The sequence below is a fragment of the Rhinopithecus bieti genome, unplaced genomic scaffold (assembly GCF_001698545.2).
Source record: "Rhinopithecus bieti isolate Rb0 unplaced genomic scaffold, ASM169854v2 scaffold_34281, whole genome shotgun sequence".
Classification (NCBI taxonomy): Eukaryota; Metazoa; Chordata; class Mammalia; order Primates; family Cercopithecidae; genus Rhinopithecus; species Rhinopithecus bieti.
The window spans coordinates 1,183,567-1,207,460 of NW_016814762.1; the positions used below are offsets into that span (position 1 = coordinate 1,183,567).

Sequence of the window (23,894 nt, forward strand, 5' to 3'; positions counted from 1 at the left end):
GTTAGCCAGGATGGTCTCGATCCCCTGACCTTGTGATCCTCCCGTCTCAGCCTCCCAAAGTGCTGGGATTACAGGCTTGAGCCACCACGCCTGGCCTAAACCTACCATTTTAAAATGCTCTGGGTACAGTTTTTTCTTCAAAGTTTGACAGAATTTGCCTGTACTAACATGTGAAACCGGTACTCTTTTTAAGACAGAGTTCCGTTCTTGTTGCCCAAGCTGGAGTGCAATGGCGCGATCTCGCCTCACTGCAACCTCCTCTTTCCAGGTTCAAGCGATTTTCCTGCCTCAGCCTCCTGAGTAGCTGGGATTACAGGCATGTGCCACCACACCCAGCTAATATTTATTTATTTAGAGACGGAGTCTCGCTCTGTTGCCCAGGCTGGAGTGCAGAGGTGCGATCTCGGCTCACTGCAAGCTCCACCTCCCAGATTCATGCCATTCTCCTGCCTCAGCCTCCCGAGCAGCTGGGACTACAGGCACCCGTCACCACGCCCGGCTAATTTTTTGTATATTTAGTAGAGATGGGGTTTCACCATTTTAGCCAGGAGGGTCTCGATCTCCTGACGTCATGATCTGCCCACCTCGGCCTCCCAAAGTGCTGGGATTACAGGCGTGAGCCACCGTGCCTGGCCTAAATTGTTTATTTTTTAGTAGAGATGGGGTTTCTCCATGTTGGTCAGGTTGGTCTCGAACTCCCAACCACAGGTGATCCGCCCGCCTTGGCCTCCCAAAGTGCTGGGATTATAGGCATGAGACACCACACACGGCCAGATACTGGTACTCTTTTTAACAGATATATCTTTCACACTCATAATTATGTTTTTTTCAGGGAGGGGTGTTGTGTGAGAGTATTAATAATTTACTAATATTTTTCTTTTTTTTTTTTTTGAGACGGAGTCTTGCTCTGTTGCGCAGGCTGGAGTGTAGTGGTGCAATCTCGGCTCACTGCAAGCTCCGCCTGCCGGGTTCACGCCATTCTCCTGCTTCAGCCTCCCAAGAAGCTGGGACTACAGGCGCCCGCCACCACGCCCGGCTAATTTTTTTGTATTTTTAGTAGAGACGGGGTTTCACTGTGTTAGCCAGGATGGTCTCATCTCCTGACCTCGTGATCCACCTGCCTCGGCCTCCCAAAGTGCTGGGATCACAGGCTTGAGCCACCGCGCCCAACCAATAATTTACTAACATTTTTCTACCTCATCTTAAGTCAGTTTGGGTAGTTATAGCTTTGTACAGAAATACATCATGGCCTGCCTAAGAGAGATACCAACAAAAAGCTGAACACTCACTTCTACACTGGCGTAATCGCACATGGAACACTTGAATGGCTTCTCGTGGGTGTGTTTGTAACGACGATGCCGAACCAATTCTCCACTGGTCACAAAGGCCATGTCGCAGTCTGGGCACTTGTGAGGACGAGTACCTAGAGAAAGGATGGAATAACCGGAAGAGCAAGATCAAGGGCACAGTTAATGACAGATATCAATGTGTGGCATAGAACTGCTGTGAGACTGAACCCTAGTCATCCCATCAATTGCAGTAGCTTGTAAGTAGATCCAAAAGTGAGCTCCAGAAACTATGGGAGGGCCTGGATGAATTTATGATACTAACGCTGGGATATTGTAACACATGCCAAACATTTAGTTTCTTTTAATTACCCATCTGAATCTGCTGCCTTTTAACATAATAAAAACCTTCTTACTCCTATTTTGTGAATATCCTGGTCATTATAGATTAAAAGTTAATAGAGACCGGTCTTGGTGGCTCAGGCCTCTAATCCCAGAACTCTGGGAGGCTAAGAGTTTGAGACCAGCCTGGGTAACATGGCAAGATCCCATCTCTCAAATCTCCCTGTATTATGACTATAAATATAGGGCCATTGGGCTGTCCATATTCTGAAACTTTCTTTTAAAAACACAAGCATGGCCGGGCGTGGTGGCTCACGCCTGTAATCCCAGCACTTTGGGAGGCCGAGGCGGGCGGATCACGAGGTCAGGAGATTGAGACCATCCTGGCTAACCCAGTGAAACCCCTTCTCTACTAAAAATACAAAAAATTAACTGGGCCTGGTGGCAGAGGCCTGTAGTCCCACCTACTCGGGAGGTTGAGGCAGGAGAATGGTGTGAACCCGGGAGGCGGAGCTTGCAGTGAGCCGAGATTGCACCACTGCACTCCAGCCTGGGCGACAGAGAGAGACTCTGTCTCAAAACAAAAACAAAAACAAAAAACCACAAGCATATAGCTTGTTTTCTATATTTGTCTCTCTTGATAAGGAATTTCACAGGCTTATTACAGGCTTTACATAGTATTGCCTTTTATGTGATTTAAACAAATGATTTTCAAGCACCCGTCTAATATGCTGTAATCATTCTGAATGTCAATTCGTCCAATATAAAACATTTATGAATAATATACTCTCTACATTTCTTGTCTTTCACTGAAGGAATCCTAGAGACAAAACTGATAGCACAATGTAGTGCCAGTTTCAGAGACTAGTGACCATCTGTAATTGTGGGCAGCAGGTAAGGGGTGACAGCAAGGTAATACCAAACACTAAAACCAAAAGAAGGCTGCCTTTGAGAATACAATTAGGTAGAGCCACAATGTAATGAATAGAACCAGCCATCTGCGGAAATGATTCTCTTTGAGAATGAAGAGAATGGTGGAGAGGAAGAGTGACTGGAGTATAATAAAAACTAAGCAATTCCAAGGAATGTTCATTTGTTCATTCAATTTGATTCTTTAGAACCACCATGGATCTAACGGTAAAGCACAGGGTTCTTCCTGTGAAAAGTGTAGAGTATGGTGTATGGATAAGAAGTAAAACAATTAACAAGAGAAGAAAAGTGGCATCCAATTTTCTTTTCCTTTTTTGTTTTTGAGCCAGGGTCTTCCTCTGTTGCCCAGCAGGAGTGCAGTGATAGGATCAAGCCTCACTGCAGCCTTGACTTCCCAGGCTCAAGTGATCCTCCTACTTCAGCCTCTCCAGTAGCTGAGACTACAGGCTTGCACCACCATGCCTGGCTAATTTTTTCTATTTTGTAGAGATGGAGTCTTGCCACGTTGCCCAGGCTTGTCTCAAACTCCTGCGCTCAAGCAATCCTCCGGCCTCGGTCTCACAAAGTGCTGAGATTACAGGTATGAGCCACCATACCTGGTCTTCTTTTAGAAAAAAGTAAGCTAAAAAATAAATGTTGGTGTTTACCTAGTACTATGCAGGGGAGAAAGAGGCCTGCCTCTGGCAGACATAAGCATGGCAATTAGCAAAGAAGTGGACATTGCTGTAGAGCAGGGATTTCCATTAGGCTGCGCCACATGACCACCTACATTCCTTCACTCAAGGCCCATCTTCTTTTTTCCTTTTTGTGAGACGGAGTCTCTTGCTCTGTCGCCTTGGTTGTAGTGCAGTAGCATGATTTTGGCTCACTGCAACCTCTACCTTCCAGGTTGAAGCAATTCTCTTGCCTCAGCCTCCTCAGTAGCTAGGACTACAGATACGTGCCACCACACCTGGCTTTTTTTTTTTTTTTTTTTGTATTTTTAGTACAGATAGGGTTTCACCATGCTGGCCAGGACAGTCTCGATCTCCTGACCTTGTGATCCACCCGTCTCGGTCTCCCAAAGTGCTGGGATTACAGGCATGAGCCACCACGCCCGGCTTTTTTTTCTGAGACCAAGTTTTGCTCTTGTTGCCCAGGATGGAGTGCAATGGCATGATCTCAGCTCACTGCAACCTCCACCTCCCGGGTTCAAGCAACTCTGCCTCAGCCTCCCGAGTATCTGGGATTACAGGCATGTGCCACCATGCCCAGCTAATTTTGTATTTTTAGTAGAGACGGGGTTTCCCCATGTTGGTCAGGCTGGTCTTGAACTCCCGACCTCAGGTGATCTGCCTGCCTCAGCCTCCCGAAGTGCTGGGATTACAGGCGTAAGCCACCATACCCGGCCACCTGGCTAATTTTTGTATTTTTAGTGGAGACAGGGTTTACTCCTGACCTCAAGTCATCCACCAGCCTCAGCCTCCCCAGGTGTGGGGATTACAGGTGTGAGCCACCATGCCCAGCCATCAAGGCTCATCCTCACCAAGTTAGCTTTCAACTGCTACAGCATCTTTTTATTTTTTGAGATGGAGTCTCGCTCTGTCACCCGGGCTGGAGTGCAATGGTGTGATCTCCACTCACTGTAATTTCTGCTTCCTGGATTTAAGCAATTCTCCTGCTTCAGTCTTCCAAGTAGCTGGGACTACAGGCATGCGCCACCACGCCCGGCTAAATTTTTTCTATTTTTAGTAGAGACAGGGTTTCGCCATGTTGGCCAGGCTGGTCTTGAACTCCTGACCTCAGGTGATCCCACCCACCTCGGCCTCCCAAAGTGCTGGGATTACAGGCAAGAGCTATGGCGCCTGGCCGCTACAGCATCATAACAAAGGCAATGGCGCCCCCTAGAATACAATGCAACTGCATCTGGAACATGAAAAGGTATACTCTTCACCATAAACTGATACTCTTGGTGTAGGCACCTGTCTTCTCTTGTGGGTTTTGTTGATATGAATCAGTCCTGCCAAATCTGCTGAGTAACCAGACAGACTGCATCTCTTACTTTCAAAGCTTAAGACTAGATAGAGAATGCCCACATCAAGGCACACCCATCCTGGGAAGTCTTGTCATGGGGCCATTTATTTATTGATTTTGGTGAGACAGAGTCTTGCTCTGTCACCTAGGTTGGGGTGCAGTGGCACAATCTCAGCTTACTGCAACCTCTGTTTCCCGCATTCAAGTGATTCTCCTGCCTCAACCACCCAAGTAGCTGGCTTTACCGGCGTGTGCCACCACACCCAGCTGATTTTCTGTATTTTTAGTACGGAGGTGGTTTTGCCATGTTGGCCAGGCTGGTCTAGAACTCCTGGCCTCAAGTGATCTACCTCCCATCGGATTTCCAAAGTGCTGGGATTACCCAGTTACTTTTACGTAGTCATATGCCCCATCCTAGTGTCTTCAAAGTATCAAATAAAACATACTATCAAGTGTCTGAGTAGAAATTATGGAGATGTTTAAAAGTCACATTAGTAAGAATGTGCCAATGTACAGCATACTGTTTATGATTAACACCCACTTGATCATGGTCATCTGACAACCAGCACAAACAAATCTAAAACAAAAGTTGTCATTAGAAATTTTTAGAAGCCTGAAAAACAAAAACAAGAGTTGTCATATGAAATGAAGTACAGAATATGGATAGAAGAAAGTTATTCTGCATGAAAAACCATGTGAGAAGACTTGCAACTAAGTTCCTACACTGGAATAACAAACAGCCCAGGAGAGCTTAAAGAGAGGTTTAGCACACACAGTCCCTCTACTTTAGACCTCATGGAACCTGGCCATAGCCAACATGAAGCTAATATCAGAATATCTGAACACTAAAGTAAGTAGGGTGCTCAAATAGATGTTTGAATTATCAGAATGGTGCCTTAACTTTTCCATTCTGAAATTATGAATTACTTATCCTGAAACAACCAGAAACAAAAAACGTTATGGTGTGTTTTTGAGACAGTCTCACTGTCACCCAGGCTGGAGTGCAGTAGCGCTATCTCAGCTCACTGCAACATCTGCCTCCCAGGTTTCAAGCGATTCTCCTGCTTGAGCCTCCTGAGTAGCTGGGATTACAGGCACCTGCCACCACACCTGGTTAATTTATGTATTGCTAGTAGAGATGGATGGGGTTTTGTCATGTTGGCCAGGCTGGTCTCCAACTTCTAATCTCAAGTGATCTGCCCACTTCAGCCTCCCAAAGTCCTAGGATTACAGGCATGAGCCGCTCTGCCCAGCCTTTTTTTTTTTGGAAATAAAGGTAGGATTTCACTTCCATTTGTTGTTGTTGTTTTTTTTTTCTTTAGATGGAGACTCACAGTCGCCCAGGCTGGAGTGCAGTGGCGGGATATCTCAGCTCACTGCAAGCTCCACCTCCTGGGTTCATGCCATTCTCCTGCCTCAGCCTCCTGAGTAGCTGGTACTACAGGCACCCGCCACCACACCCAGCTAATTTTTTGTATTTTTAGTAGAGATGGCGTTTCACTGGGATTTCACTTCTATTTCTAATGTTCTTCCTCAGAGTACCAGGCATCTATTGCCAGAGACTTTTTTTTTAAGAGACAGGGTGTTGTTATTTTTCATTAAATTTTCTTTACATTTGTCTATAACTAAGTCCAAGTGCTTACAATAAAATCATGATTACAAAAGGACATCATAAGAAATAATAAAATTTCCTTTAAATTCCCACTGGAGTGAGCTTGAATGAATACTAAAAAGCCAAGTCTGAGCATTTGCTGTTGTAGCCCCCAAAATTCTTATCCAGCACCTGTGTGTGTGTTAAGGTGATTCCTCAGGAGGGTGACTGTTCTGAATGCCCTGCCACAGAGATGGCACTTGTGTGGTCTCTCATCAGTGTGGCTTTTCATGTGACGATCCAAATTTGAACGCCGTGGACACGTGTAACTGCAAAGCTCACACTGGAATGTCTTCTTTACACCTATGTGCAAAATAAAACACTTGCTGCAGAGTTTCAAAGTGTTAAGATTAATCCTAATCTTAAATTTCTACAAATATATTTTATTAGCTTTTAATAACAAAACCCAATATAAGTCATAATTATCTCATATCATTAATACATTTACTTCTTCTTTGGGATTAAAAACAGAGCATTGGATCTGTAAAAAAAACTTACTTTAGACTGGTTTTAAAGAACTGTACCCACATAATGACCTTTTACAAATACGGTTAATATAAAACAACTTGCATATGCACTGTGTTGTGTGCTTATCCCAAAATGGTTTTATGAAACCACTACGGATAAACTCGTTTTACCTTTCTTTTTAATTTTTGTTGGCTTTGGAGGCTTCATATTACCAACCACTTTCTCTGCATTAACCTCTGATAGCAGACCCTCCTGCTGTTCTTCCTCAAAATCGTAGACAGACACATCTACATCTTTGCCCTCCTCTGTATAACGCAGTTTGCTCTTTTTGGTTTTCTTTGTTTTTTTGGCTGGTGGCTGATAGTCTGGGTCTTTTTGCCAACTAGGATCTTCCTGGGGTGGAAGTTCCCCTTGTTCTAGTGTCTCCACCTCTCCATTGGCCCCCACTTTAACCACCTGAAACCCTTCAGGCAAGGGTAGGGTGTGGCATATCATGGGTTCACTTTCCGCAAGGCCCTCTTTAGACACTTCATTTTCATAAGCCCCCTGAAGTTCTTCTACGGAAGTGGTAGCAACAGGTACAGTCACAGGAACAGGTACTTGAACAAGCTGAAGCTCTCCTATGTTTATGGGCTGTTCCTCCATATTTACAACCTGTAAAGTTATAATCTGGGTATCGTCCACAGCAGCCTCCGCTTCTGGAGCCACTGTGCCCTCCATTACTTCAGTCTTCATCTGAAGAAGGGTGGGGTCCAGCTGTTCCATCATTACCATCTGTACACTGCTGTTGACATCCTGGACCACCTCACCCCCATCCGTCTGGTTCTGGGGTAAGTGGCAGGCATCTTCTTCCTGGCCCCCTTCCCGGCGTCTCTGGTAAGTCTTTCTCTCCTTTCCTTTAATAAAAGTTTCAGACTCCTCCACAATGGCTTCGACCGCCTCACCTTCCATTTCCCCTGCCTTTATTAAGGGAGAACACAGATTGTTATTTAAAGCAAAGCAGCCTAAATAAAAACATACATTTTAAAACAAAAAGACCCTTTGGTGAATGAATTGGGCATCAATGGTTGTGAACATTAAAAAAGACACAACAGACATTATGTGCCTCTTGATGAAAGAAAAAAACACTACCTATAATTCCCTGAGGATAAGATCCACATCTAACAAGTGGGTTTTTTTTTTTTTGAGATGGAGTCTCCCTCTGTCGCCCAGGCTGGAGTGCAGTGGTGCGATCTCTGCTCACTGTAAGCTCCACCTCCCGGGTTCACGCCATTCTCCTGCCTCAGCCTCCTGAGTAGCTGGGACTACAGGTGCCTACCACCACGCCTGGCTAATTTTTCGTATTTTTAGTACAGATGGGGTTTAACTGTTACCCAGGATGCTCTCGATCTCCTGATCTCATGATCCACCTGCCTCGGCCTCCCAAAGCACTGGGATTACAGGCGTGAGCCACTGCGCCCAGCCGGTTTTTACTATTTTTTTTTTTTTTTTTTTTTGAGTCAAAGTCTCGCACTGTTGCCTGGGCTGGATAATGGCATGATCTCGGCTCACTGCAACTTCCACCTCCCAGGTTTAAGTGATTCTCCTGCCTCAGCCTCCCGAGTAGCTGGGATTTCAGGTGCCCACCACCACACCTGGCTAATTTTTTGTATTTTTAGCAGAGACGGGGTTTCACTATGTTGTCCAGGCTGGTCTTGAACTTCTGACCTTGTGATCTGCCTGCCTCGGCCTCCAAAAGTGCTGGGATTAGAGGTGTGAGCCACCATGCCCGGCCACGATTGTTACTCTTTAGCACTGTGCCCAGGCTGGTAACTACTCAATAAATGCTAACCGAATTGAATATATAATAGAAAACAAAAAACAAATCAGCCAATTCATAGTTTTTGGCTCTTAAATCTTGTGAATGGGCCGGGCACGGTGGCTCACACCTGTAATCCCAGCACTTTGGGAGGCCAAGGCTGGTGGATCAGTTGAGGCCAGGCGTTCAGAACCAGTCTGGCTAACATAGCAAAACCCCATCTCTACTAAAAATACAAAAATTAGCCAGGCGGCGCAGTGCACACCTGTAATCCCAGCTACTTCGGAGGCTGAGGCACGAGAAGAGCTTGAACCCTGGAGGTGGCGGTTGCAGTGAGCTGAGAACGTGCCCCTGCACTCCAGCCTGGGTGACAGAGCGAGACTTGGTCTCAAAAACAAAAAACAAAAACCTTGTGAATGACATTACCTAAACAAGAGTAAAATAGGAGCCGGGCGTGGTGGCTCACGCCTGTAATCCCAGCCTTTTGGGAGGCCAAGGGTGGCAGATCACTTGAAGTCAGGAGATGGAGACAAGCCTGGCCAACACGGTAAAACCCCATTTTCATTAAAAACACAAAAATTAGCCAGGTGTGGTGGCACACACCTGTAATCCCAGCTACTCGGGAGACTGAGGCAGGAGAACTGCTTGAACTTGGGAGGTGGAGGTTGCAGTGAGCTGAGATTGGGCCACTGTACTCCCTCCACCCAGGGCTCAAGAGCGAGCCTCTGTCTCAAAAAATAAAATAAAATAAAACAAAATAATAATAATAATTAAAATAAAACAAAATGTATAGCTGGGTGTGGTGGGGTGTGCCTCTAATCCCAGCTACTTGGAAGGCTGAGTGAGGCAGGAGAATTGCTTGAACCCTGGAGGCGGAGATTGCAGTGAGCTGAGTGCCACTGCACTCCAGCCTGGAGCCTGGGCGATAAGAGTGAAAACTGTATCTCAAAACAACAACAACAACAAAACATTAAAGTGTTTTGTATTTTTGGCCAAGAATACAGTTCAAACGAAGCTTTTGTTACTTCTATTAAAGACACTTTGACACTTTTCTCTAATTCTCTGTCTAGGCACCTTAACATTGTATTATATCCACATTAGCAGTCAGAGAAGACTCCTTAAGCCAGGACCACCTGCGAGGCAGTACAAGGACTACAGAGAGACGGGCAAGGCCTGGTCCTACATTCTAGGAGTTACTGTCTAACATAAAGGACAAAATAGGTAGTACAATGGCTCAAGGTAAAATCAGGCAGGTCTGGAGAAAGGTAACATAACTGGGTGTGATAGAAAAATGCTTCATAAATGTGGAATTTGAATGGAACCCTGAAACATGAGCGGGACATTTAAAGGCAGAGTTTAACAGTGGGGGGCAGAGGGTGTATTCTATAGGGGAAGGGTTTGGATTTTTGGGTAAAATAAATACCTGTAGGAATTATGAGTAAGAAAAAGAACTGGTTTAAAGCACAGGACAGAGGAGAGGGCAGTAAGACAGGTGAAAGATGCACTGGTTGCCCCCATAGTTTGGACAGTCTTGAATAACAAAATACCTCAGATAGCTGGCAAAGGAAAACCACTTATGCTTTCTGGGCAGAGAAGTAAAGATTCGGCCGGGTGCGGTGGCTCAAGCCTGTAATCCCAGCACTTTGGGAGGCCGAGACAGGCGGATCACGAGGTCAGGAGATCGAGATCATCCTGGCGAACAGTGAAACCCCGTCTCTACTAAAAAATACAAAAAACTAGCCGGGTGAGGTGGCGGGCGCCTGTAGTCCCAGCCACTTCGGAGGCTGAGGCAGGAGAATGCGTGAACCTGGGAGGCGGAGTTGCAGTGAGCTGAGATCGGCATGCACTCCAGCCTGGGGGGCAGACGAGACTCCGTCTCAAAAAAAAAAAAAAAAAGAGAAGTAAAGATTCACTCATTTCACAAAGAACAGGACTTAATTTCCTCAAAAGTGTGTCTCTATTTTGCAAAACTGCTTGATGCACTTACCACCCTTCTGGCTCACAAGGCCCTTCAGGCTCACCTGACCCCACGATAACCTATTCAGATTTATGTCTTGCCCTCTAGCACTTTCCCCTTCAGTTAAGCTGTCTTTTCATCCAGACACAGTTCCCACTGTCATCTCCCTGTTTTCACTCTGTACTTTACGTCTGATCCACTCCTCTCAACACCAGCTCATCTTTGGCACAACAAAGCTTTCTGAGGTTCTTGTGGCCATTACTTTGCTCCAAATGTGTTCCTGATAAAATAAAGACACAGTTTAGCACTTAAAATTTTCTCAAAATGATCTATTTTCCCAGCTGGGTGTGAAAGCTCTTTAAGGGCAAAAGCCAGGCTGAAGCAACATACATTTTTGGACAGATTCAGCAAACCCCACCACCTGCCTAGAGAAAAACAAGGCTCATGGTAAACTCCCGAGGTTGTTGAGGTGCCAGGTTGGTTTATTCTGCCACTAGCTTCTTTCTTTCATTAGTCCCTTGTTCTCAACAAACAAGAAAAAAATACAACATCGAATGCAAAGGCCTCTTACTATGCTGTTCATGACAGTGGGGACAAATATAAAAAAATGTTACTGCAGAAGGTGGGGATCAAAGAACATTTGTAGAATGCTTTATAATTTGCCTATAAATTAAAAATGAGCAAAGTGCTAGCATTTTTATTGTAAGATCTCATTTATACCTCTGATTGTAAAAGACTAAGTATGATCTTAACTATAATTAATTTTATATACTCAGTACTGTTCAGACAGATTACGTTTAGGATAGAAATTCTCTATGCTGGCACTATTCAATAGAAATATAACGCAAGCCACAAACATAAACCACATTACATGCAATTTTAAGTAAAATAATTTCATATTAAAAGTTAAAAAAAAAATCCAGGTGAAATTAATTTTAGTAATCTATTTTGCTTAACCCGGTAGGTCCAAAATATCATTTCAAGGTTTAATCAATTTAAAAAATTGTTGGCTGGGCGCGGTGGCTCACGCCTGTAAACCCAGCACTTTGGGAAGCCAAGGCAGGTGGATCATGAGGTCAGGAGATGGAGGCCATCCTGGCTAACATGGCGAAACCCCGTCTCCATGAAAAATACAAAAATTAGCCAGGCGTGGTGTTGGGCGCCTGTAGTCCCAGATATTCAGGAGGCTGAGGCAGGAGAATGGTGTGAACCCAGGAGGCGGAGCTTGCAGTGAGCTGAGATCGCACCACTGTATTCCAGCCTGGCGACAGAGCGAGATTCCATCTCAAAAACAAACAACAACAACAAAAAAAAACCCAAAACAAACAAACAAACAATTGTTATATTTGAGACACAGACTTGCTCTGTTGCCCAGACTGGAGTGAAGTGGCAGGACCACAGCTCACTGTAACCTCCAATTTCTGGGCTCCAGTGATCCTTCTGCCTCAGTCAACCGAGGAGCTAGGACTACAGTTCATGCCACCATACTCAACTAATTTCTTTTTTTTTTTTTTTTTTTAGATGGGGTTTCCTCTGTTGCCCAGGCTGGAGTGCAGCAGAATGGTCACGGTTCACTGCAGCCTTGACTTCCTGGGCTCAGGTGATTTTTCCACCTCAGCCTCCAGCGGGTTCATGCCAAGTATCAGGCTAATTTTTTTCTATTTTTAGAAGTGGGGTTTCACCATGTTGCGCAGACTGGTCTCGAACTCCCGGGCTTGAGTGATCTGCCCACCTCAGCCTCCCAAAGTGCTGGGATTACAGGAATAAGTCACCGTGCCTGGCCTCTAATTTATTTATTTATTTTTTAAAGACAGAGTCTTGCATTGTTGCCAACGCTGGAGTGCAGTGGCACAATCTCGGCTCACTGCAAGTTCTGCCTCCCGGGTTCACGCCATTCTCCTGCCTCAGCCTCCCGGGCAGTTGGGACTACAGGCGCCCAATACCACACCTGGCTAATTTTTTGTACTTTCAGTAGAGACGGGATTTCACCCTGTTAGCCAGGATGGTCTCGATCTCCTGACCTTGTGCTCTGCCCACCTCGGCCTCCCAAAGTGCTGGGATTACGGGCGTAAGCCACCGTGCCCGGACATTTTTTTTTTTTTTTAGAGGAAGTCTTGCTCTGTCGCCCAGGCTGGAGTGCAGGGGCGTGATCTCAGCTCACTGCAAACTCTGCCTCCCGGGTTCATGCCATTCTCCTGCCTCAGCCTCCTGAGTAGCCGGGACTACAGGAAACCAGCACCACGCCCAGTTGATTTTGTTTTTGTATTTTTAGTAGAGACGGGGTTTCACCGTGTTAGGCAGGATGGTCTTGATCTCCCGTCCTCATGATCCGCTCGCCTCAGCCTCCCAAAGTGCTGGGATTACAGGTGTGAGCCACCACGCCCAGCCTAATGTTTTTTTTTTTTTTTTTATTTTGTAAAGGTGAGCTCTCACTATGTTGCCCAGGCTGGTCTTGAACTCCCAGTCTCAAGTGACTGTCCCATCTTCGACTACCAAGGTGCTGGGATTACAGGTATGTGCCATCATGCCCAGCTATATTTTACATTTACAGCATATCTTAATCTGAACCAGTAAAACTCTAAATTCTCAACAGCAACATGAGGCTAGGGGCTTCTGTACTGGACAGCACAGCTTTGTACTTGTGTTACTCAAAATATGGTCTGAGGACCAGCAGTACTGGCATAACCTTGGAGCTTCTTAGAAACACAGACCTTCAGGTCCCACCCTTGACCCACAGAATTCGATTTTGTAATTTAACATTATACTGTTTCCCCATTAAGATTTTTTTTTTCTTTTTGAGACCGAGTTTCACTCTTGTCGCCTAGGCTGGACTGCAATGGCACAATCTCGGCTCAATGTGACCTCCGACTCCTGGGTTCAAGCGATTCTCCTGCCTCAGCCTCCCAAGTAGCTGGGATTACAGGCATGCGCCACTATGCCTGGCTAGTTTTGTATTTTTATTAGTGACGGGGTTTCTCCATGTTGGTCAGGCTGGTCTCGAACTCCTGACCTCAGGTGATCCACCTGCCTCAGCCTCCCAAAGTGCTGGGATTAAAGGCATGAGCCACCGTGCCCGGCCCCAAGAAAAAAAATTTTTTTAAGAGTTTTTCCCTGAAGAGCCCCAAAAGTTAGTATTCCTGAAAGGGGAATGATAATCCAATTGTCTGGAGCTAGGGAACAGACAAAAAGTCCAATTTACTTCAGAAAATGTGCCAAAGTACAAAAAATTCAGATGCTGTCAATGTAAATGTGATGACTCTGCCAGAGTCACTACATAATCCCAGACTATTTAAATATTCTCAATAATAAAATCGGTGGAGGAAAAACAATCTTTGGGGCCTCCAGGATTTTGTAGCATACAATTTGATGCTACAACTTGAACATGATGGAAAAAAATTCCATCTTGTCTCTGGTGTTAACCTGAAAACTTAAAATGTTACAGGCTTGTAAACAGGCATGGCAGGGTGGCTCATGCCTGTAATCCCAGCACTTTGGGAGGCCGAGGTGGGCGGATCACCTGAGGTCAGGAGTTTGAGACCAGCCTGACCAACATGGTGAAACCCCATCTCTACTAAAAATACAAAAATTAGCCAGGTGTGGTGGCAGCCGCTGACAGTCCCAGCTATTCAGGAGGCTGAGGCAGGAGAATCGCATGAACCTGGGAGGCGGAGGTTGCACTGAGCCGATATTAGGCCACTGCACTCCAGCCTGGGCGACAGAGTGAGACTCCACCTCAAAAAAAAAAAAAGAAAAGAAAAGAAAAAAATTGCTTGTAAACAACCAAGTCCAACCCAAAAAAGGTCACAGAATTATAAACCAGGTAGAAACAGAAGTGGTACAAAAGATACAAATTGAAACCAACTGTGCTTTCAAAGAGCTGAGCTGACAAGAGTATTGTCTTGCTGAAAAAAAAAAAAAAAAAAAAAAACACGTGGCACCTACTCAGGTCTTAAAGCAATAGCTTCTATTTTAATAGAGAAAATCAGACACAAAGTAGCAAGCCATCAGCCTCTCAATACACTGCTTAGAAATCTCAGTGCATCCTCGAGGTCAGAAGATCAAGACCATCCTGGCTAACACGAAACCCTGTCTCTACTAGAAATACAAAAACAAAATTAGCCAGGCATGGTGGCAGGTGCCTGTAGTCCCAGCTACTGGGGAGGCTGAGGTGGGAGAATGGCGTGAACCTGAAAGGTGGAGCTTGCAGTGAGCTGAGATTGTGCCACTGCACTCCAGCCTGGGCGACAGAGAGAGACTCTGTCTCAAAAAAAAAAAAAAAAAAAAAACCCAGAAAACTCAGTGCATCCCATCAACTAGTGGATCCCTCTTTTTACTTAACTTCTTTTACTTTCTTTCCAGAGGATGGGAGTCTCTCCTCTGAATCAGTAAGTAACCAATAGGCTGGACCAGGTCACTCTCCCTACTCCCTGGGGACTGTGCTTCTAGTTGCCTCTCCCGACACTAGCAGCTCCAATCCATCTCCTCCCTTTCTTTATTGCTTTCAAATACTCAGTTCCTCTTAGCACAAAACATACCCACTCACTCTAATTCCTACATATTTTTCGGCTCTATCCTTGCCTGAGTTGCCCATGCCTTCTAGGTTTTGTCAAATCTTTTTTTGGGGACCAATACCACCACCAAAAAGAAGTTTATATCACTCAAAACAGTTTTAATTTACTTACAAGACACAATTTTTTTCCTCCAGATTACAAAAATCACCTAATATTCTGATGCTGTTTTCTCAGCTATTCAATTAAAGGTACATATTTTATATATATATGAAATCATATTATATATAGAATTTATATACACTTCTATATATGGCTTTGCTCTCCTATCTTAAAAATCTGTCCTTACGACTAGGTGTGATGGTTCAAGCCTGTAATCCCAGCACTTTGGGAGGCTGAGGTAGATCACTTGAGCCCAGGAGTTCAAGCCTAGCACGGGCAACATAGGGAGACCCCATCTCTAAAAATAAATTAAAAAAAAACACACATTAGCCAGGCTGGGCATGGTGGCTCACACCTATAATCCCAGGACTTTGGGAGGCTAAGGTGGGCAGATCCCTTAAGTCCAGGAGTTCAAGACTAGCTTGGGCAACGTGGTGAAACACCATCTCTACAAAATATAGCCAGGCATGGTGGTGCATGCCTGTAGCCCCAGCTACTTGGGAAGCTGAAGCAGGAGGATCATTTCAGCCCAGGATGCAGAGGTTGCAGTGACCTGAGATCACACCATTGAACTCCAACCTGGGCATGAGAGCCCTTGTTCCTCAAAAATAAAATAAATCAAAAAATATAATAAATTTAAATATCCATCCTTATTAAAAAGGACTCAACTCCCTCCTTAGCCCTCTGTGGCCCCTTCGTTTGGCCCACAGGTACCATCCATCAAGAACCACCAAAGCCAACCCAAATGCCTTTCCTTCATCCTCAATCTCAGTGTCTCTGGCATCTGAAAAATGAAACTCATCTTCTTCCTTCATAAACCTCTTTCCTCCCTTAGATCCCTTCCTTTGTCTCTGAGCACTTTTCACCAGCCTCCCTGAGTACACCAAGGCTCTGTAGCCGCCCACTGCACTAGCCTTTTAACTTCCACTGTTTCTACACAGAGGTCTTTCCAATCCATATCTGCCATCCAAGTTTCACTGCCTAAAGGATCTCTCTATTAATGTTGGCTGTCACCTTCAACCTAATGGCACTGGACAGGGAATACACAGAAACTCCAGTATACCCAATCCATCACTAACCAACTAAATGAGCTTGGCAAAGTGGGTGGGTTAGTCATCCAGACTGCGATATCACCATAAAATGGAGCTCCTAAGACCAGATCCTTATTGCGTTTCTCTGTCATCTAGGTGAAAAAGTGAAGCTTAGATAAAAAAGTTTTATTATTCGGTCAACTTCTGTGTTGAGGATAAACAGGAGGTTCCTCCAGACTGAGGAAGAAATATCCAAGCAATAGGGGATGAGGGGCTAAAAGGAAGGAAAACTGGCATCTTAATGCTTCTCTGCCCCTACTGACTGGTGAGTGTGAGGATGCAAGGGCCTAGGTGCCAACACAGAGACCCCAGAGGCCTGTATCCTTGGGGAGCATGGATCAGCCCTTCCTTCTCTTGCTTCAGCCACTTTTTCTTTTTTTGAGACAGAGTCTTGCTCTGTCGCCCAAGCTGGAATGCAGTGGCGCGACCTCGGCTCACTGCAACCTCTGCCTCCCAGGTTCAAGCAATTCTCTTGCCTCAGCCTCCTGAGTAGCTAGGACTACAGGCGCGTGCCACCAGGCCCAGCTAGGTTTTGTATTTTTAGTAGAGACAAGGTTTCACCATGTTGGCCAGGATGGTCTCAATCTTGTGACCTCATGATCCACTCACCCTGGCCTCCCAAAATGCTGGGATTACAGATGTGAGCCACCGCACCCAGCCAATTTTTTTGTATTTTTAGTAGAGATGGGGTTCATCATGTTAGCCAGGCTGGTCTCAATCTCCTGACCTCGTGATCCGCTCGCCTCGGCCTCTCAAAGTGCTGGAATTACAGGCATGAGCCACCACATCCGGCCGCTTCAGCTACTTCTTAGCTAGCTCTATGTTGCTTAAATCTTGCCCATGTAAAACTCCCCTCAACCCCATTGCACGATTTAGTATCTGTCATCTCTTTTTTCCTACCATGCTCAACTTTACACTTGCTGTCTCTAATTCTTTACTTACTTTCCACTCACCAGTTTGGTTTCTGCTCCCCAATACTCTACGAAGCTGCTCTGAGGCCAGCAATGGCCTTTAATTGGTAAATCCGCCGAGGCTTTTCTGTCCTTATCTGACTTGACCTGTCTGTGGAATTCAGCATTCTAGTTTAGGCTTTATCCCAGAATTATGCCAGACCATCAGAAAGCTGGGTATACTTGGGCCACATGGCCTTATCCCCTACAGAATTGCTTTTACCGAGTTTCACTTTGGCATCATGCCTTAGCTTACACTAAAGGACATGTGGGAGAAATTGCACTGGGAGTTAAATACTTGGAAAAGCTTTTCTTCAAGGGAATTTTTTTTCTTTCATTGTGAAACCTAAGTAACAGGATCATATTGCCATTTTTTTAGCTGGCTACATCTTGATTAATTTTTTGCCTCTCAAACTATGTAATAATAACTTTCTATTATAATTTGTATTTTCTGGTTTATTTGTATCATTTATTATCTGTATTTCCCACATATTTCTTCAAGTTCTTTCTGGAACAAGATGGGCTATAAACTTGAAAGTGTATATACATATCTATTCAATAAATAGAAACTACTGAAATGCAGGAAAACATAGAGAAGCATAAAAACATACAGGAAAAAGAATAACGTGAACTGAAAACATGCAGGGTCTATCTGAAGATTATAAAACGCTTCCATTGGCCAGGTGCAGTGGCTCACGCCTGATTGCTAGGACTTTGGGAGGCTGAGGAAAGTGGATTGCTTGAGCACAGCCTGGGCAACACAGTAGGACACCATCTCTACAAAAACTTTTAAAAATTAGTCAGGTGTGATGGTGCATGCCTGTAGTCCCAGTTACCTGGAGGCTAAGCTGGGAGGATCAGTTGAGCCCAGAAGGTTAAGGCTACAGTAAGTAGTGATCATGCCTCTGCACTCTGGCTTGGGCAATAAAATGAGACACGGTCTAACGGTCTAAAAAAAAACTAAGAAAACAAAACAAAACAAAACAACCCTTTCCCTCCAGGCCCAAACTCCTCCAGGAGGCATTTTAAAAACCTCACTAAGTAGGGACACTATTATCTATATCCATAAAGCCACATAATTCATATGATGTGGTACTGTTACTACTATAAGCAGACAATTTAAATAGAAGAGAGAATCCAGAAACAAACTCTAGCAAATAAAAAGCTGTCATTTTAAATCAGTAGGGAAAAGAGAAATACCACATAAAAGGTATCAGAAAAAGTTAACTATTTGGAAAAAAACTGAGTTATCTTTAATCCATTTGGAATGTATCTGTTGTATGAAACAAAGTAGTATTGGCAGGGCCAGGCATGGTGGCTCACGCCAGTAATCCCAGCACTTTGGGAGGCCAAGGCGGGTGGATAACAAGGTCAGAAGTTCAAGATCAGCCTGGCCAACATGGTGAAACCCTGTCTCTACTAAACATACAGAAAATAACCAGGCATAGTGGTGGGTGCCTGTAATCCCAACTACTCAGGAGGCTGAGGCAGAGAATTGCTTGAACCCAGCAGGTGGAGGTTGCAGTGAGCCGAGATCGTGCCAGCGTACTCCAGCCTGGGCCACAGAGCGAGACTCTGTCTCAGAGAAGAAAAAAAGCATTAGTGGCAAGGTACGGAGACTCACGCCTGTAATCGCAACACTGAGAGGCCAAGACTGGCAGATCGCTTGAGCCCAGGAGTTTGAGACTGGCCTGGAAAACATGGAGATACTCCATCTCTACTAAAAATACAAAAAGTCAGCTGGGCGTGGTGGTGTGCGCCTGTGGTCTCAGCTACTCAGGAGGCTGAGGTGGGAGGATCTCCTGAACTTGGGGAGGCTGAGGCTCCCATGATTGTGCCACTGTACTCCAACCTGGGTGGCAGAGTGAGACCCTGTCTCAAAATGAAACAAAACAAACAAAAACACACACAAAACTTAAAAAAGAAAAAGGTGAACAGCTTTCTAAAAATGAGGAAGGCTTTGTGTTTAGAAGCATAAGTAATAGGAGAAATCAGAGGAAATGACAGAGATTTTAAGCACCATAAAATAAAAAAAAATTCCAGGCCAGGCACAGTGGTTCACACCTGTAATCCCAGCACTTTGGGAGGCCAAGGTCAGGAGTTCAAGACCAGTCTGGCCAACATGGTGAAACCCCATCTCTACTAAAAATACAAAATATTAGCCAGGTATGGTGACATGTGCCTGTAATCCCAGCTACTCAGAGAGGCTGAGCCAGGGGAATTGCTTGAACCAGGGAGGTGGAGGGTGCAGTGAGCCGAGATCATGCCACTGCATTCTAGCCTGGGTGACAGCGAGACTCTGTCTCTAAATAAAATAAAACAAAATAAAAATAAAATTATATATGACAAAACATATTGAACAAAACTAAAAGAAAATGGCCAATCAGGAAAAAAATATCTGCAACATCTATGACAATGGATTAACTACTTTTTATCACATATATAACTGTAAAATTTACAATGAAAAGATGAACACTGAAAGAAAAAGTTGGGCAAAGGACACAAATAGATGACTGAAAACACACAAATGGCAGATGAATAAAAAACCAAATCTCATTAATAGTAAAAGAAATGCCAATTAAAATAATGTGACAGCATTTGCCTCTGTTAAACTGCTATGGCTGTTTTGAAAGATACTCCCCAGACTGGGCATGGTGGCTCATGCCTGTAATCCCAGCACTTTGGGAGGCCAAGGCGGGTGGATCATGAGGTCAGGAGATCGAGACCATCCTGACCAAGATGGTGAAACTCTGTCTCTACTAAAAATACAAACATTAGCTGGGCGTGGTGGCGTGTGCCTATAGTCCCAGCTACTCGAGAGGCTGAGGCAGGAGAATCACTTGAACCCAGGAAGCGAGGTTGCAGTGAGCCGAGTCTGTGTCACTGCACTCCAGCCTGGCGACAGAGAGAGACTCTGTCTTAAAAAAAAAAAAAAAAAAAAAGAAAAGAAAAAAAGAAAGATACTCTCCAATGTTGGCCTTGGTGCAGTGAAACCAGCACAATTCTACTGAAGGTAACTGGTAGTGTGAATCGTAGACATTAAAAATAGTGCATTATAATACATAATATGGAGAAAATGTTTGTTCTGTATTTAAAAAGGGAGGGCGGACAGGAGAGGCAGAATGGAATAACTGTTAAGAGTCAGACGTGCATCCCAATTCTGGTTTTTCTAATTAGCAGTGTGACCTGGAGTGAGATATGCTACCTTCTCGCTGCAGTTTTCTTTTCTATAAAATAAGGAAATGGCCGGGTGCGGTGGCTCAAGCCTGTAATCCCAGCACTTTGGGAGGCCGAGACGGGCGGATCACAAGGTCAGGAGATCGAGACCATCTTGGCTAACACGGTGAAACCCCGTCTCTACTAAAAAAAAAAGATACAAAAAACTAGCCGGGCGAGGTGGCTGGCGCCTGTAGTCCCAGCTACTCCGGAGGCTGATGCAGGAGAATGGTGTAAACCCGGGAGGCGGAGCTTGCAGTGAGCTGAGATCCAGCCACTGCACTCCAGCCTGGGAGACAGAGCCAGACTCCGTCTCAAAAAAAAAAAAAGAATAAGGAAATGGCACCCATTTCACAGGCTATCATAAAAACCCAATGAAACAACACATGCATAGTGCCAACTGTCATCCTCTGCATCCTTATAGGCCAGCCAAGAAGCCATTCAACATGGTTAACTCAACAATACATGCTTTTTCGGTGGCTTAGATTTCTAATTAGATTTACAGAATCTAATCTTATCTGAACCTTTGATAAATTTTCCCCACAAAAATGACTTCTCTGATAAAGTACTGGATTTCTGTGGGATGAAGGTAGCATTATCAGTCAGTTGACAGAAGCTGGTGACTGACTAAATCCAGGAATGGAGGAGAAAGAGTAAAAAAGAAACAGAACAAGCCTGGCATGGTGGTTTGTACCTATAGTTCCAGCTACTTGAGAAGCTGAGGCAGGAGGATGGCTTGAGCCCAGGAGTTTGAGGTGAGTCAAAGGAAGGGTCGGGGAGGGTGGTAGGAAGAGACAGAACAGCTTTGCAGGCTGGCCAGTCTTGTTCTGTCCAGAATATTGATGCCACATTAAAATTCCCTGAAATGAGGCTCAAAAATTCCAAAAATTCATGATTGGTGATGCTTACTGAATCAGGTCCAAATTCTCCATCTTAGCTCCCAGAGCTCTGTACAATTTGTTCCCATTCCCTTCCACCCACCCAACCTCACCTTTGACTATTTCCTGCTGGGCATCTTCCGTATCAGTATCTGCTGTCTTGTCCCTTCCCAGCTCAAGTCTCTTTCTAAATCAAAGTCATCTCAACCTTGACCAGTGCAAACTGACCACAAGTTTTAACTGTAGCATAATGTTCTACGTGTTTTTTCCCCCAGTATTAGCTTTTTAAGGGCAGTAACTATGCCTTTTATTTCTGTAGTCTCTATAGCAATGGATACAAAACAGTGTTAGACAAACAGGAATTATCAGTGACTTTGTCAGGTGAAACAGGTATAAATGGTTCCTGCACAGGACAAGAGCAGGAAGGGAACATGGAAAAACAAAACACTGTTTATATGCTAAGTGAAAGCCTAAGTATATGAATTTACCTTTATTGCTCTCTTTGCATCACTATTTTTTTTGGGATGCAAAGTTTAGCAGCTTTGTAAGACCAAGTTTCATTATGTTGCCCAGGCTGTTCTCAAACCCCTGGGCTCAAGGGATCCTCCCACCTCAGTCCCCACAAAATGCTGGGAATATAGGCATGAGCCACTGCACCTAGCCTGTGTCAATTCTTACACCTTTTTTTTTTTTTTTTTTTTTTTTTGAGACAACGTCCCACCCTGTCGCTCAGGTTGGAGTGCAGTGGCACAATTATGGCTCACTACAGCATTGACCTCCTGGGTTCAAGTGATCCTCCCACCTCAGCCTCTCAAGTAGCTGGGACTACAGGCATGTGCCACCATACTTGGCTCATTTTATTTTACAGAGATGGGATCTCACTGAATTGCCTAGGCTGGTCTCCTAAGCTCAAGTTATCCTTCCACCTTGGCCCCCTAAAGTGCTGGGATTACAGGCATGAACCACCATGCTCAGTCTGTGTCACTTCTTAATAGAGAAAAATAAAACTTCCCAAAACACAATTACAGGTTAGATTTTAAAATCCTGCCATGTAAAATGGAGGCTAATTGTGAATACACTAATTTTTGAAGACATTAAGGTTTAGTAATTTATTACCTATAATTACGACTACATAGCAAACATGTCACACAACTTCCAAAAGAAAACAACCAAAATAACTTTTTTTTTTTTAGACGGAGTCTCGCTCTTACCCAGGGTGGAGTGCAGTGGCGCGATCTCGGCTCACTGCAAGCTCTGTCTCCCGGGTTCACACTGTTCTCCTGCCTCGGCCTCCTGAGTAGTTGGGACCACAGGCGCCCGCCACCACGCCCAGCTAATTTTTTGTATGTTTAGTAGAGACAGGGTTTCACCGTGTTAGCTAGGATGGTCTCGATCTCCTGACCTCGTGATCCGCCCGCCTCGGCCTCCCAAAGTGCTGGGATTACAGGCGTGAGTCACTGCGCCCGGCCCAAAATAACCTTTTATACTCACCACTGCAGAGTTTAGTCAGTTAAGTAGACTGGTATTATACTAGGAATAATCCATGTGTACTGAGAATAAGACAGTAGAGAAGAATGATTTCCAACAGTCTATTTTATAACTAAACCCACAACTTTTTAATATACTACTTACTATCCATTGTAACGGGCAACTGATTGCTAAAATCCCCAACTTATTTCCTGGGGAGATCAGAAGTCTATCTGCATTCTCTTGGTAAGAAACACATTAGCAGCTCTAAGACCCCATGAACTTTCACAAGCCACAGAAATTCTGAAAGTCAACCTGAAGGGCACCTAACAAATGGCCTAACAGAGATTGACAGCAACCCTCAGACATCATGAGAAGGCAAAGAACACACAGTCACAAAAAAGAATGAAATAATGTCCTTTACAGCAACACAGATGCAGCTGGAGGTCATTATCCTAAGCGAATTAAGGCAGAACAGAAAACCAAATACCTCATGTTCTCACATTTAAGTGGAAGCTACACACTGGGTACACATGGACATAAACATAACAATAGACCTTAGGGACTAGGAGGGGGAGGGAGAAAACAGGGTAAGGGCTGAAAAACTAATTATTGGGTACTATGCGCATTACCTGGGTGATGAGAACAACTGTACCCCCAAACTTCAGTATCACACAACATACCCATGTACACAAAAAAACTTGGACATGTACCCCGAATCTAAAGTAAAAGCTGAAACCGTAAAAAATTTTAAGAGAACAGAAGATACCTTGCAGCTTTCTCTTTACATGTATAAAATATATATTTAAGAGGCCGGGCGCGGTGGCTCAAGCCTGTAATCCCAGCACTTTGGGAGGCCGAGACGGGCGGATCACGAGGTCAGGAGATCGAGACCATCCTGGCTAACACGGTGAAACCCCGTCTCTACTAAAAGCTACAAAAAACTAGCCGGGCGAGGTGGCGGACGCCTGTAGTCCCAGCTACCCGGGAAGCTGAGGCAGGAGAATGGCGTAAACCCGGGAGGCGGAGCTTGCAGTGAGCTGAGATCCGGCCACTGCACTCCAGCCTGGGTGACAGAGCGAGACTTCATCTCAAAAAAAAAATAAATAAAATAAAATATATATTTAAAATAATATATTAAAATATAAAATATGTATACAAATATATAAATATAACA

General features: G+C 44.6%; 1 protein-coding gene across 2 annotated transcripts in view; it reads right to left on the reverse strand.

Moving 5' to 3' along the window:
* CTCF (CCCTC-binding factor) overlaps positions 1 to 7,857 on the reverse strand; it is a 33,192-nt gene extending 25,335 nt beyond the window's left edge. The window contains exons 1-3 of one of the 2 annotated variants that reach the window (XM_017852209.1): positions 6,861 to 7,857; positions 6,355 to 6,525; positions 1,290 to 1,423 (exon numbers count right to left, since the gene is read on the reverse strand). In XM_017852209.1, the coding sequence (XP_017707698.1) occupies positions 1,290 to 1,423; positions 6,355 to 6,525; positions 6,861 to 7,641 (1,086 nt within the window). In that variant the 5' untranslated portion in view covers positions 7,642 to 7,857. The remainder of the gene's footprint in view (positions 1 to 1,289; positions 1,424 to 6,354; positions 6,526 to 6,860) is intronic. The other variant, XM_017852208.1, reaches the window with a different exon arrangement.
* Between the last annotated feature and the right edge of the window lie 16,037 nt (positions 7,858 to 23,894).